The sequence below is a fragment of the Acinonyx jubatus genome, chromosome A1 (genome assembly GCF_027475565.1).
Source record: "Acinonyx jubatus isolate Ajub_Pintada_27869175 chromosome A1, VMU_Ajub_asm_v1.0, whole genome shotgun sequence".
Classification (NCBI taxonomy): domain Eukaryota; kingdom Metazoa; phylum Chordata; class Mammalia; order Carnivora; family Felidae; genus Acinonyx; species Acinonyx jubatus.
Window position 1 is genome coordinate 218,779,982 of NC_069380.1, and position 15,476 is coordinate 218,795,457.

Genomic DNA, 15,476 nt, shown 5'->3' on the forward strand with positions numbered 1-15,476 from the left:
TTCACCATAGTCTCATCCAAGAAAAGAGAAAGCTTACCCTCGCTGAATAAGGTCTAAAGGAGCAGTGGAAGACAAAGAAAGGAAACACGTTTGTGTTTTTTTTTAATGTTTTATTTTTTAATTTATTTTTTGAGAGAGAGAGGTAGAGCACAAGTGGGGGTGGGGCAGAGAGACAGGGAGACACAGAATCCTAAGTGGGCTCTAGGCTCTGAGCTGTCAGCACAGAGCCTGACATGGTACTTGAACTCAGGAACCGTGAGGTCTTGACCTGAGCTGAGGTCTAACGCTTAACTGAGCCACTCAGGTGCCTGGAAACATGTTTTTATTAAATGATGCATATTATGCCTTTTCAGACCAGCAGTAATACTGAGGTGGGATTGTTTGAAGGTTCAGGAAGTTGAACTGTCTCCTATGTGATAAGAGTTCATTTTTTTTTTCCCCTGTAAAATAGGAGACAGGGTCACCAACTAAGTTGGTCTTCAACTCACGTCAGTTCAACTTACTTTACAATGGTGTGAATGCGATACATATTTAGTAGGAACTGTACTTTGAATTTTGAAATGTGATCTTTTCTCAGGCTAGCTGTATGTGGTATGATATTCACCTGTGATGCTGAACAGAGGCAGCGAGCCACAGCTTCCAGTCAGTCATGCGATCATGAGGGTAAACAACTGATAATACAGTATTCATAAATTACGTGACACGGGCAGCACTTTGTTACAAAATAGGCTTTCGGTTAGGTGATGTGGCCCAAATGTAGTCTACTGCCAGTGTTCTGAGCATGTTTGAGGTAGGAGAGGCTAAGCGATGATGTTCAGTAGGTTAGGTGTATTAAATGCCTTTTCAACTTACGATGTTTTCAGTTTATGATGGGTTCATTGGGACAAAACCCCATTATAAGTGGAGGAAAATCTGTAGAAAAAAAGTTAAAAAAAAGTCGGTATTAAAGATTTGTGGAAAATAAATCAGTGTAAAATAGAGGTCATAGCAAATGGTGGTAAGTTACCTTTGCAAATCTGTATGCTTTACAGCCAATCTGGAAAGTGCATTTGAGGTTAATGATGAAAATTTATAATGATATCTAGCTGACTGCTTCTTTTTGGTTTTCCTCAGTCAGTCGCACCTCCTTCTTGAGAAAGAGGGTAATTATCATTATCAAGGGTTGAGTTTGACCAGACTGCAGCAACAACATGGACAAGATATATAGGCCATAGGTTAATATGATAATGAAACAACAAAACATGTTTTAGTCGAATGAGGAAAAAGATCAACAGAAAAATGATAATGAATTAGTGGATGTAGAGAGATCAATATATTGATGTTAACTAAAGGTAAAGTTATTTATATTTGATATTAAAATTGATGTTTACTGTCTCTATATCAGTATATGTTATATAAATAAGCCATAGTGGTAGTAACTGAACAAGCAAAATAGAAGGGCAGAAGATTATGATAATTATTGGCTGTGTCGTATAGTTTCTACTATTTGGAATGTTTTCTAATAGCTTACCTCACAAATCCAACATCAGCCAGTTGACTTGCTCAGGTTCTTAGCTTAAACGTCAGAAAAAGTGAACAGAATTGCATAACTTTCCCTTAAAGCACTAATGTTACTTAGCAATTTTACTTCATTTGTATAATTGTTTAATTCGTATCTACCTCCCCAACCAGGTCATTAATGCCATTAGGATAAACATAGTTTGTTCTGTATTTTTTGTTTTATTTGTTGTTTCTTTATCATTCCATTGAGGAAGCTACTAAATGTTGCAGTTGATTCACTCATCAAAAATCCGAGTTACTGGACGACTTAACTAATCTACCACCCAAAGGAAATTTAGAAGGGACAATTCAATAATTAGCCCTAAATTTTTGTGCTGTGTATGGCTGCTCAGAGCTAGAAAGTTTGGAATGAATTTCTCATATCTCTGAGAAAAGAAATATTTCTATTATTAAATAGAATTGATAACATTTCATAAAACTTATAAATCCATTAATATATTGTATATTGGGTCTATGGCAATTCATACTCATGGGTATAACTAATGAAAGTCTAGACTAGGCAATTATAACTTTTGTAAAAAGATGAAGTAATTTGGCCAATACAGTAAAGTTCTTGATTCCAGATACTTGACACTTCCAAAAATTTGTTCATCCCAGACCCATCCTAAGAATGAGCAGGACTAAATGTCTCTGTCACTACTGAGAGCTTCCACTTACTCTATGCTTAGTATGCTTGACTAAAATCTAGTTGGAATCCAACTTTGGTACCAGGATGGTTTTTTCTTGCGGACTATATTTCCGTTACTTTAATTTGTGCTTATTGAAAATACAGCTTCAGGCTTTTGAGGAAATAGAGGGCATAAAACATTCTTCAACCACCAAGATATTTTTACTCTTGAATCCTTCAGTTTTGAAGATATGGGGAAAGGGTTTCAGCTAAAATTAGAATGGCTTTTCAGAACTCTGTTAACACCTCCCTTTCTGTCATCTCCATATCTCTATAGGCAGTTTCCAGTTGACTACTGCAACTTCTACAGGAAAATAGTACAATACAGATATGGAGTTATCTAGAGAATTACTAGTTGGAAAGCAACTAGTAATAATAGTTATTACTTAGGAGTTTCACTATTGTATGAGTGACATCACGATCTCATCATCATCACCATTATTATTATTCCAATTTTATAGATCAGGAAAAGAAGGATTAAATATTTTGCACCAGGTCACAGGGCTAATAAGAAGGTATAACAGGTACATAGTCCTTTATCCTCATACAGAAATATTGTTTGCTTCCATTTCCTTTTTCTTTTCTTTAGATAAGGTGAAATCATTTTGTGTGCTATTATTATCTTTGCTTATGAAATTAAAACAATAAAATATTGAGAAAGAAACATTTATTTCTATGTCATTAGATGGTAAGTCACATACACACAAACATGTGGGATGACTATTTGAACAATTAAATGTTTGAATTGAATCACTGAATCAACAGTTTTATGGTAATATACATTATTTTCAAAAGTTTAAACATACATGTAGCACTTCAAGCAATCATCTATTTACGAGATCTCAAATAATATGTTTTCATATTCCTAAGTATAGTAAGTTTTCTGTGCGGCTGAACATTGACTTCTTACATATTATTTTTGAGTAATTTTAGTTATTACAATAAACATAAAATGTATTTCAAAAGAGAATTTGTAATGGATTGTTCTATTTTCTTTATATTTGCTGTTTTTATTACTAAATGTTGTCACTGCATTACATAGTTTATTCATTAACTTAATATATTTTTGCAAATCCTGCAACTTTTATTTCTGAGTAGCTTAAAACATATTAATTTATGTTTTGTTAAGTAAATGTATCTCTTTTGGTATTTATATCAATGCTTGGAAATATTCCGAAGAATTCAGAGAAGGAAAGCCTATTGTATATCCTTTTTCCTTAGGTGTCACTGAATGCTCCCTGACACATACACAAAACCAGTGTGAGTCCTAATAATCAAAATACATTTTTTAAATTTTATTTAATTTTATTTTTTAATTTTTTAATGTTTATTTTTGAGAGAGAGACAGAGACAGAGACAGAGACAGAGCACGAGCTGCGGAGGGGCAGAGAGAGAAGGAGACACAGAATCCGAAGCAGGCTCCAGGCTCTGAGCTGTCAGCACAGAGCCCGACGCGGGGCTCAAACCCAGGAAACATGAAATCATGACCTGAGTCGAAGTCGGACTCTTAACTAACTGAGCCACCCAGGGACCCCAAGTACATTTTTTGAAACAACAAAGTTCCTGAGAAGATCCTCATTTAGCCTATAACTGAGTAATAGATACTTTTACCTTTGGAATTAAGAGGGAGCATTATCTGTAAGAAGTTTTAGAATTGGATCACTATAATTCCATCTTAGTTCACTACATGCAGTTTTCTCGTTTTCCATGAGAACTTTTTTTTTCTTTTAAGCATAGCATGTATATTTGATGAGTATGTAAGCATATATTCTTATTGACTCTGAACAATTTCTTGTCACCTGTTTTATTTCTTAATCTGTCTTGTACAGGTAGTGCCATTAAGATGTTTCATATGCATCAAAAGTAGGACACGCAGAAGTTGATGGAAGTGTAATGACACAGTACATCACAAGCGATCCAACTTTGGCACAGCTGAAGATTACTTCAGTTTTGAATTAATCTGAATGACCCCAGCTTTATTTGCTGTCGAGTTTCTAGAAATGATAAAATGTCAAGTCACTGGAAATAAACCGACAGAGCCTAAAAAAATATGACATGACTAATGCATAGTTTCTCTGATTTGTTCCATATTCTGGAGACTTTATTTCTAACTACAGTATTTTATTTGGAAATGCTTGGCTTAATGAATATGTCTTCCACCCTACTAAAATGTGCTATCCCAAAGAACAGGAAATTCAGTGCTCTGTACATTTGTGTTTTATGTACACTAAAATCTCAATACACAAAAAAGATGTACATGGTAAATCACTGTTTTCACTTTTATTATATCTTAATTTTGGTGGGACATGTTAGTGAGTGCTTTTGAGTCAGGTTTTTTTGGAGAATGCTGGCATTTCAGTTTATTACAAGTTTTCCAGTGCCATCAGATAATTATAAAATTTATAGGCATGCTATATGCTGACCACTTTTTAAGAAACTGCTATTTAACTTACTATTGACATAATACTACAAGGAATAGCCATCTTCACATTTATTGTTAGTGGCTTCATAAATTTCCTTTTATAAAACACAAAACTCATATCTCAGCATATTGTCTTGAAAAGGGGAACTCTCATTTAAAGTCTGCATTATCCGATGTCCTTCAGATATCTAAAAATTCTTCTTAAATTGGAAGGTCTCAATTCTGGCTAATTTTTTTTTTTTTTTTTTTTACCTCTGCTAACCATAATCTCTTAATGATGATGCCAGACTAGATTATTTCCCTTGATTTTTGATTCTTTTAATTTTGCTTTTAATCGTTCAAATGAAATCTAACTCATAAAGCAAATATGTAATCTGAATTTGTTCCTATTGAATGGATTAGATAGGGTAAGCAGAAAAATTATACATACTTTAAGTTAGATGTCCATATTTTTCTAAAGATCCCATCGAACCTCCCCCTACCTCAGTCCGCACCACCATCATCACCTTGCACTGCTGGCCATGTTTGAGGTTTGAAATCCATTACCCTCAGCAGCTGCCTCCTTCACTCAAATCTCTGTCTGTCATCTGTGCCTTTGATAACTTTTTTGGTCATTTCCTAACTAAATATCATGTGAAAGAAGGATGTACAGTACATTATTCAGCATACTTCCATTACTCTATTTTATCAGGAAAAAAATTCAACACCTTTCTTAACACTTATTGATATACCATGACATTGAACTATGACTAAGTGTAGTAGAGCTTCAAGGCTTTTGGTGTTTCTTCAGGTTCTTTATCACAATCACCCAAAAGGCAAAAGTGGTGGACGTGTTTCTGACAAGTGATACTTCTACTTAACAGATATTAAGAAAGGAAGAAAAAAAGAAAATAAAAAGAATCACATATATGAGAAGTTTAGTACAAGTTTAAATAACTGTTGCAGGCTTTCCAGCCATGATAAACAAGAAGTCAGGCATCCTTATATTTGCTAGTAGCTCAGAAGTGCTTCCATACGATCAGTGTTTAGGCTATTGTGAAGCACTTAACACTCTAGAAAAGTAGGCTGTAAAAGTCACATTAGGTCCTGCTTATGTGATCATGGCTATTTGAACTCAATTTCACTTGGATACCTGTTGTTACCTTTTTTTTAGACAATGTGTATACATTGCAACCTGTGACTTTATTCTTCCTCTTTGCTCTGGTAGCCTCCAGTCCAAAGCTACTTTAAATCCTGCAAACTTTGAGCATCTCTATGACAGCCACTGCGTGAAGTGTTTAGGGAATAAAACCTAATGAAACATAGTCGTAGCCTATGAAAAGTTGCCAGCTTGATCATGTGATATGACTTATTTAATCAAAATCCTTTCCTAATGCCTATGTAACACTCCATTATTACCACTTGCATTATTGTTATTACTTGCCTATGTTCTGATTTGTTTATTAACTTTTAAATGTGTTCTTTTAGAAAGATTTGACATACTCCCCTTTGAAGGCAGGTATACTGTTAATTAATTATCAAATTAATTGAACAACTATTTTCAGACTGCTGTAAAAATCTACACTCTGTTTTACATGAAATCAGCCAAATTTAGGTAAATATTTAGATCTTTTAATATTAATTATATTTTTGGATGAGGTAATGTCCATTTAATGTAAACAAGGCTAATTTTAGCAGTATTTGTGCAAGTGGTAGATATCTATGTTGGGGGGGGCGGTGAGCGGTAGTTGAAAGAGTTAATGCTACCAGGGCTAATGAAATTACCCCATTTTGAAACTGTGAAAGAACTATAAGAGAAAAACAAAGTAATTGGGAATAAAATGGAAAATATTTATCAAAATGTCCACAAGGTGTGATTGAGCATTTTTTCCTCATATTTCTTGAAGCCTATAACCAAAATATTGTAATGCAATTTGATGAATGAACTTCACCATTCAATAAACATATTAAAGGTCTTCCTAACTTAATTTCTATGAATGTAACTAGAAGTTCTAAACGAGTGAATTACGGTGGTTGCTTTAGCCATGAGAAGGTACAATCCAAAGAACATTAATAGAAATTAAAACTGGAAAGAAGATATAAAAATCAAATTTTGTATTTTGAGTTTAGTTTTGTTTTTGCACTTTTATTTCCTTCCACACTTTTCCTTTCCTTATTTTAATATAAATAGACTGTCATTTAATCATTTAATATTGATTTTGATGACAAGTCAGTAAAATAGCCTATATCTTTTTCATGTTATGCCATACACAATTTCTAAAACTCCTTTAAGCAATGTATATATTTTCATTTTTAGAGGATATTACAAATTTTCCTGATTCTGGTATATTTTATATAGATAGAAATTTTTCTAGGTTTTTCTGACTCAGTATCAAATTCATAGTAATGTACGTGCTCCACCTGGTGGTGAAAATAAACATTTCTTTTTTTTTTTTAATGCTAAAAAAAAACTAAATAAATAAATAATGGAGCAGAATGAACTTGATATCCTGATCTTATATGTGTATAAAAGTAGCTTGTAGTATACCCAGGAAAAATTTACTAGATACTAAACACAAATTGAATATTAGTCAATTAATATAATATACTTAAATCCATCATAGATTAAAATTTTGGTCAACTATCTTACAGGTTTTTTTTAGCTTAATGATTTACACTTACTGAGTACATACTCTCTATGGAATATATAAGAAAAATATAAAATATTTATATATATTAGAAAATATAACCTTAACTTTCTATAAATATCTATCAATCTGTCATCTATCTTTATTTTATCTCTGTCTTGCGTCCTGGATTCTACTCTATTGGTACCATTTAATTACATGGATGTTCCTGCCCTTCCATTTATTATTAGGTACACTTTGAGGCTGTTAGTATTTAAAATACTTCCTCACGCTAATTTAAATTGAACACACTTTTCTAGTTATAATTCCCAATTAAAATTCTAGAGCAGGACCTATGGAAGTGAAAAGTGAAGTTACTACTCCTACTCATAATTCTTAACTTGACAGCAAATTCCTTTTCGATTTGGCACTATTATGTTCTAAATGTGATTTACTTTAGATATAGTATATTTCTCAAGCCTAGTCATCTAACTATACACTTAACTGACTCCACTGACGGCATGAATTATACATGTCTTATCAGGTATTTTCCATCTGAAAGTTCCCGAGTCTTCTCCTATTGGCTCAGCCATTGGACGAATAAGAGCTGTGGATCCTGATTTTGGACAAAATGCAGAAATTGAATACAATATTGTTCCAGGAGATGGGGGAAATTTGTTTGACATCGTCACTGATGAGGATACACAAGAAGGAGTCATCAAATTGAAAAAGGTACATAGACAAGGTTTTGAACAGTTGATTACCCAATAATAATTAAATCACAAAATGACTAAAAGTTGAAAATGACAGAAATTTTAATTTCCTTAAATGAGCAGTATATTAAATTTAAAAAAGACCAAACGGCTCTGAAGTATTCACTTCCTCAGGTATTTGTATTCTGAAAATCAACAGATATATATTTTTTGTTGAAACAGGTCCATGAATTTATTTATTAAAAAATTCTTACAAGAATTTAATTGTAATTTGATTTTTAATTGTTACAAACTTAAACAAATATGTTAATTAAAATAAGATCTAGGGGCTCCTGGGTGGCTCAGTTGGTTAAGTGTCTGACTCTTGATTTTGGCTCAGGTCATGATCTTATGGATTGTGAATTCGAGCCTCATATTGGGTTCTGCACTAACAGCAGGGAGCCTGCTTGGGATTCTTTCTCTCCGTCCCTCTCTGCCCCTCCCCTCTCACTGGCTTTCTCTTTCTCAAAATTAAAACAACAACAACAACAACAAACATTTAAAATAAAAAGAAATAAATTAAGATCTAGAGGTAAATTCTAACCCCACCAGCTTTGGTCTTACCGTCTCATGACTTTTCTGAGACTATAAACGTCTAAATAAATATCTAATTCACACATTGCTGGTAAAGGTTTATATCACAGTGGAAGAATCCCTATGTCAGTAATCTATACTACTGAGGAATGGAAGAAATGAACAAGGGTAATGCTGGCCTTGAGGAGGTTTTAAGGAGGTAACTGAAAAGAAGGATTAATGAGAGATAGAGAGGAGGAAGGGGAGGGAGAATGAGAGGGAAAGATGAAAGGAGAGGGAGAGGGAGAAAGGGTGGAAGAGGGAAGGAAAGGCGGACTCTGATGGGAAGCCACTGAGTAATGTTAAATAGGTTAGGGGCGCCTGGGTGGCTCAGTTGGTTAAGCAACTGATTCTTGGTTTCTGCTCAGGTCACAATTTCATAGCTCATGATAAGGAGCCACGTGCTGGGCTCCATGCTAACAGCACGGAGCCTGCTTGGGATTCTCTCTTTTCTCTCTCTCTGCCCTTCCCTGCTCAAGGGCATGCTCTCCATCTCTCTCTATCTCTCTCTATCAAAATAATAATAATAATAATAATAATAATAATAATAATAAAAGGGATTAATACAGAGGAGATTCGCAGAAGGGGAGAGCACAATTGTCAATATTAGACCGGGTATAATATGTGTTTTGTTGGGGAGTGGCTTGAAGAAGGGTTATGGAAATGTGAGAAAGAAAAATCACAATTGTATTTAGGACGTGTAGATTGTTTCCATATCAGTGAAGCAAATTATAGGAATTTTTAAGAATGGAGTGTAGGAAAAACAGTGACACTCATTTAATTTAGTACTGTTTTCTCCTCTGCTACAAAGCATTTTGTATTCAACCCAAACTGCAGTATATCATATACATTTAATAACTGAAATTATTTTAACCTACAAGAAGTATATTTGCAGTCATTCCCATGAATGAGGTTGATGTTTCCAGATTTGCTCAGGAACTCTGAATTTTAACAAAGAAATGATATATATGACAATAAAAACAATATTGAAAATAAACACAATTTTCATATAGATTATTTATCACTTTTTATTTCCACTATTGCACATAAACTGTACCTTTACTACAAATTAATTTCACCACATGACCTCATTCAGCACAATTATACATTTATGTTTAATTTTCAAAGTACTCTTAAAAACTGTGTCACATTCTTATCAACTTTACTCCTTTATTGTTTCTTCTTGCTTTGCTCATTTTTCTCTTTTCTATTCAGTAGAAAGTCAGTGAAAAGTCTTATCACTTATTTTTTCTCAAAAAGCACTATACTTAAATGACTTACAAACATTAATTTAAATGGAGCAAATATGAATTCTCTTAGTAATAAAGAAAATAATCGAAAATATTTTACATCAACAGTTAATAAAATGTATGTATGAAAATAAGTAAATTTACAAAGTAAAATTGAGGTACAGAAGAGTCAATATTGTGTATGCTATATATTTAAAATCTATATACGCATGTATATTTAAAGTTATACCTATATTTTATATTTATACACATTTTATATATTTTTATTTATACATATTTATCATCTGTGCCAATAAAACATTGATGTCTAAGTGTCAACCTGGGAAAATGTGTGGGAAAATGTGTGTTACTTTTTAACACAATTGAAAACATGGCTAAGTATAGTCTTCACATTACATCAAAATGGCTTGATCTTTGAAAGTAAATATTTAGTTATATAAATCAATTTTCGTAAATATTTACCTGTTATACATCCTCACTAAAGCAGTAAGAACAGACCTTTTCCCTTTTTAGCTTATGAAAGATTCATAAAAAGAGTCAAATTTTTGAACAATTTTATTTTGTTGCATTTTTTGATTTAATTTTTTGAGACTTCTCTTTCTTAAGGAGATTAAAAAGGATTTATGAAATTATGACATAACGTTATTAAAATTGATTTACATAATAAAGAAAACCAGTCTGAAATGTGTATCTCCAAGTATAAAAAGTACATTTTTCTTCCTGCAGTGGATGAGTAATTGTCCATTTTGCTGGCATAAAATTTGTCATTTAAATAAAGTTCAGTGTCCATAACTAACGTTCACTCCTTCATTCAACAGGTACTGATGGGGAAGTCACTAAATCTGAGAGCCCACTCTGGATTCTGGGTATAAAGCAGTAAACAAAACAGATCCAATCCCTGAACTGAAGCAGCTTCCACTTAGTTGGGAAAGACAGATGATAAATGCAAAATCACTGACAGCAGCTATAAATTCAAGCTTGAAAAGCGTAAAGCAGGGTACAGGGATACAAGTCATTACTGCATGTGGTGGCTCTTATAATGAGGTGGTCAAAAACGTTTCTCTGACAGGATGAAATTTCAGCAGACTCTTGAATGAAGCAGGAAATGAACCATGTAGTGTCTGAGTGAAGCTTGTTCCAGAAAGATTGGGCAGCAGCTGCAAGGAATCCAGTGGGTTGAGTGCACTAATGAAAGGGTTCCCAGCCAGAAATGAAGTCAAAGGTGCAGAGAAAGGGCCCTTCTTGGAAAGCCCAATAGGCCAGTCAGTCCAAGGACTCGAATTAGATCATGGTATGGGAAAGCCCAGGGTGACTTTAGATCTAAATTACCTCTATCCTTGTAAAGCTGGGATACTGTGGTGTTCTGAGAATAATGACTAGGAAGTAAGGATAGAAATAGACCAGTTACAAACCTACAGATATAATCCCAGGAACCGTTGATGGAGGTATGGACCATGCCTTGCGTAGTAATTGAGGTTGTGAGAAATGGTGAGATTCTGGCGACATTTTAAAGGGACAGCCAAAAAATATTTTCATAAAAATTCTGATCATCCAGCAAATTACCAAAGAATTGAATAGATTTGTTCTTAGTGTTGTAATTTGTCTTAATGTCTAAGTGAGGAAAACCTAGAGGCAATCTTTTGGAAAGGACAATTGTAGCTTGCAGAGTTCATCTATTAAATCTCAAAAAAAGACAAATATCCCAGGAGATCACTTCTGTAACAAAATTCTAAAATTACCTATCATCTGTCTAACTACCTACTTACATACCTACCTACATATCTATCTGCTGTATGTATTATATTTTGTGTGTTTGTACAAATATGTACGTGTAGAATTATGACTTGATTAAACATGGCAGAATGACTTCTTGAAAATAAAACCATTAGAAAAATTCTGTTGAATAGAGCCCATGAGAAACTCAAAATTAATTTAAACAACTGCAGTTCTTTAGAGTTTTGGGGGAGGGGTGAAGAATGTATTATAGAATTAGTTGTGTGTATATTCAGTAAGTTCTCAGAAAAGTTTACCTTGTAGTTACCTTTAGGAGTCGTAGAAAAATTAGGTGTGTGATGATAAATAAATATGTAAACGTCAATACACTATTCCAGTTACATGGTGATCTTTAAATTAGTTTCTTAAAAAATCTCCCTTCAACATCTCAGCATAAAATTGTAAAAAAGGGTTTTAATTAAAACCAAATTCATGCAGGAATTATGTTGTTAATGCATTTAGAAAGTCCAAAATATATTCTACCTTTGAATATGTAGCTATTTGATAAATATCAGTTACTTTAACTGTTTGGCTAACATTGAGTAAGATATTTTGTTTACCAAGTTTTTCTTTTCTGAACTCGATAAACAAAATACTGGGTGTTGTATGTAAGTGATGAATCACTAAATTGTCCTCCTGAAACCAACACTACACTATATTTAACTGGAATTTAAATGACATCTTAAAATAAAATAAAATAAAATAAAATAAAATAAAACAAAACACAAAGTTCTCTGAAGCACATATTCTAGTTATTGTTTTATCTCCAAAATCTTTATTTGCTTTCCCTTTACCATTTCCCCTCTCTCTTTCTGAGGAGGGTGTAAGTGAATAAAAATGATAGGTTTATGAGCAGAGAAGAATGAAAAAAAAAACTTTTATTAATTTAGTTTTTAACGTCAGCCTAAATTCAGTTTATGAGCCCCATGACATAATGTTATTTCACTGTGTCACACTGAATTCAGAATAATATTATGAAACTTTACAAATCTTCTTAAGGCATAGGCTATTGGTAAAAATAAAACAAAACTCACAAAAAACTACCCTTAGTCTACACTTATGTCACATTGCATTGAGCAAAATTTAAATAAATAGAAAGTACCCTATATGTTCTTAAGTATTATAACATTAAAAACACTAACAAAATCAAAATAATAGCTGTTAAAAGTTTCATCCCATCTAAAAATTAGGAGATAGGCTACGTTTAAAACGAGAGCATAAAGCATTTTAAATTGAGCAATTTTATTCTTAATTGAAAAAGGAAAGGAAATATATTTTACTCTAGTTTTTTTTTTCTACTGGAGAACTGAGAATAAATATAATTTATTATATAACATAGTTAACAGATATAAATATAAAATTACATGAGTTAAAAACATCGAGGGACTAAAAATAGAAATATATTTATAGAAGCACTGTAATTTCCTTGTTACTATTAAGAAATCAAAGCAATTAAAATACTGTTGTCAACATTTAAGTTCTGCAAAAGGACAATTTTATTATCTTCCATAATTTCTCAGTTCTCTACCATTTCTACAAAAATGTCTGTTGGGAACTAGGAAATAAAGAGTGCATGTTTAAAGTAAAGAATGATGATGTGATTTCCTCTTTATTTTTCAATGAGTAAAACTTTTGGTTTAAAAAAAGAATTCTTACTCTTTGATGTTAGTTGGAAATATTATTTCATTCCAAATAAACGTAACTCTTTTCACACTGACTCCAAAGCAGAATTATTTTTTCCCGTAAAAAAAGGAAGTAAAATGTTGTATTCTTTGCCAGGATTTTTAGTAAATAGGCTAAGCTCTCAGCGGGTCTCACTGAACCATTCATATTTTACTTAGGTCCTGCTGGTAAAACTCATTTTCTTTTTGAAGTCAAATGGCAAGGAAAGGCTTTCACACCAAATGATTTGGTGAAGAGCACCACCATGTGGTTAATTTTTGAATAACTCTAAGGGGAAAAAGATGAAAAAATTTGGAATCGCTTATTTTATGTAGCCTAACATACACCTTTATTAAATTTAAGACACTCCTATTTTTAGCCAGTCTGACATGCTTAAGTTTAAAGAAAAAAATAAGTGGTGTTCTTTATTTGTTTCTGTAAATATGATGTCCCAGTTTTTGTAAATATTTGTCATCACCTTTTCTTTTAAACATCTTACCTAACTTTGCTAATCAGTCTTATAAACTCTACACTGGCTCCTAGACTGAAATTACCAAAGCAGCTCGTTTTGCTTCCCATCAGGCATTTAAAACTGTGTGTTCTATAGTCTGTTCAAACTCAGAATGACCAAAGTCAAATTCCTTCTCTTCTCCCAACAAGAGCGCTTCTGTTCATGTCTTCTCCTTCCTAGATAAGGCTCCACTTCCTCTCCAGTTTCGTAACCCCCAAATCTAAACTTTTTTCTTATGTTGCTTCTATTGCCATCAGCTTCCTTGTGACAAATAGGACGTAAATCCTGGCCACTAATTTCTCCTGAACATGGGTTAAAATGTCCCTCTTTCTCTGCCTACTGGGTTGCCATGCATCCTCCTTGTTATTCCTTCTACCACTGCAATGGCCATTCTCTGAATATATTCATTTAACTTACCCTTTCCTCTATGAGTGGTTGAAACCTAACTCTGTTCCTCTTACTCTCATGCTAAAGTCCTTTTTTTTGTTTCCACCATTAGTAAGATACCAAGCAAATCGTCTGTTTTGCATTATCATCTGCTGCACACGTGAATAAGCACGCACATATATACAGGCTATTTTCCAACCATACGAAATTCACTGCGATTTCTACCAAATGCACTAGTCTTCCTTTTGCACAGAAGACACTGCCCCACATAAGTTTCTTAGTTAATTCTTTCTGTTGTTGTTGTTGTTGTTGTTGTTTTTAACTATCTCCCATGTCTCATACCAAAGACTTTTCATGAGTCCCTCAGGCAAGCTGATCACTTCTTACTTTCTTCCAAAATGTCAGCATTTCTTTCAAACACCTACGATACTTATAGCATTAATACTTTAAACACATCTATTATTCCTACTATATTTGAGCCCCCTAAAGCCACTTTATCCTATCTGTATTTGTGTTGTCACAATAAAGGACATTCTTGAAATATACAGGGTGTTTAAATTTTTTATTGACTACAGAACAAATGCATTGTGTTGGTTTATTGTTTTAATTTATGATGCATTATTTTTTAGTTCTCAGTACTATGTAAAGTTTAATGTATTTTATAAATTACTTAGAAAGATAGTGTTTTACTGATTATGCATATGAGAAATAAGAAACTCAAAGAAAAAAGGTAACTTTTTCAAAGTTGAATAGCTTGTAAATTATAGTATGTTTGAAAAGCATATTAACTGTTATAACTATTGTTACCCACAATATATGTTAGAAGTAAAATGTGAGAGGGGCGCCTGGTTGGCTCAGTCATTTGGGCCTCTGACTTTTTCTCAGGTCATTATCTTACCGTTCATAGGTTCAAGCCCCACATCAGACTCTATGCTGACAGCTCAGAACCTGCTCAGGAACCTGCTTTGGATTCTGTGTCTCCCTCTCTCTCTGCCCCTCCCCCACTCATGCTCGCTCTCTCTCTCTCTCTCTCTCTCTCTCTCTCAAAAAAAAAAAAATTAAAAAAAAGAGAAGTAAATTGTGAACTTTGTTATTCAAGAAAGAAAGCTCAAAAAATAATTGGCCTCCCTAGATGATCATGATCTATACTGTGTGTGCATGTAAAACACGTATTTTACTTAAGTATTTATAAAAGTTAATGTAATCTTTCATTTTTAGGGTAAAATCGTTCATTTACCCCAAACCCTTAACTATAAGCACTAGAGTTTCTTTCAGTATTCTTTTTTGTTTTGTTTTATCTTGCTGAATTAGTT

General features: G+C 33.1%; 1 protein-coding gene across 2 annotated transcripts in view; it reads left to right on the forward strand.

The window, feature by feature from the left end:
• CDH12 (cadherin 12) overlaps positions 1-15,476 on the forward strand; it is a 390,903-nt gene that overhangs the window by 322,543 nt on the left and 52,884 nt on the right. For both annotated transcript variants that reach the window (XM_027074680.2, XM_027074698.2), the window contains one exon: positions 7,800-7,987. In XM_027074680.2, coding sequence (XP_026930481.1) covers positions 7,800-7,987 — 188 coding nt within the window. The remainder of the gene's footprint in view (positions 1-7,799; positions 7,988-15,476) is intronic.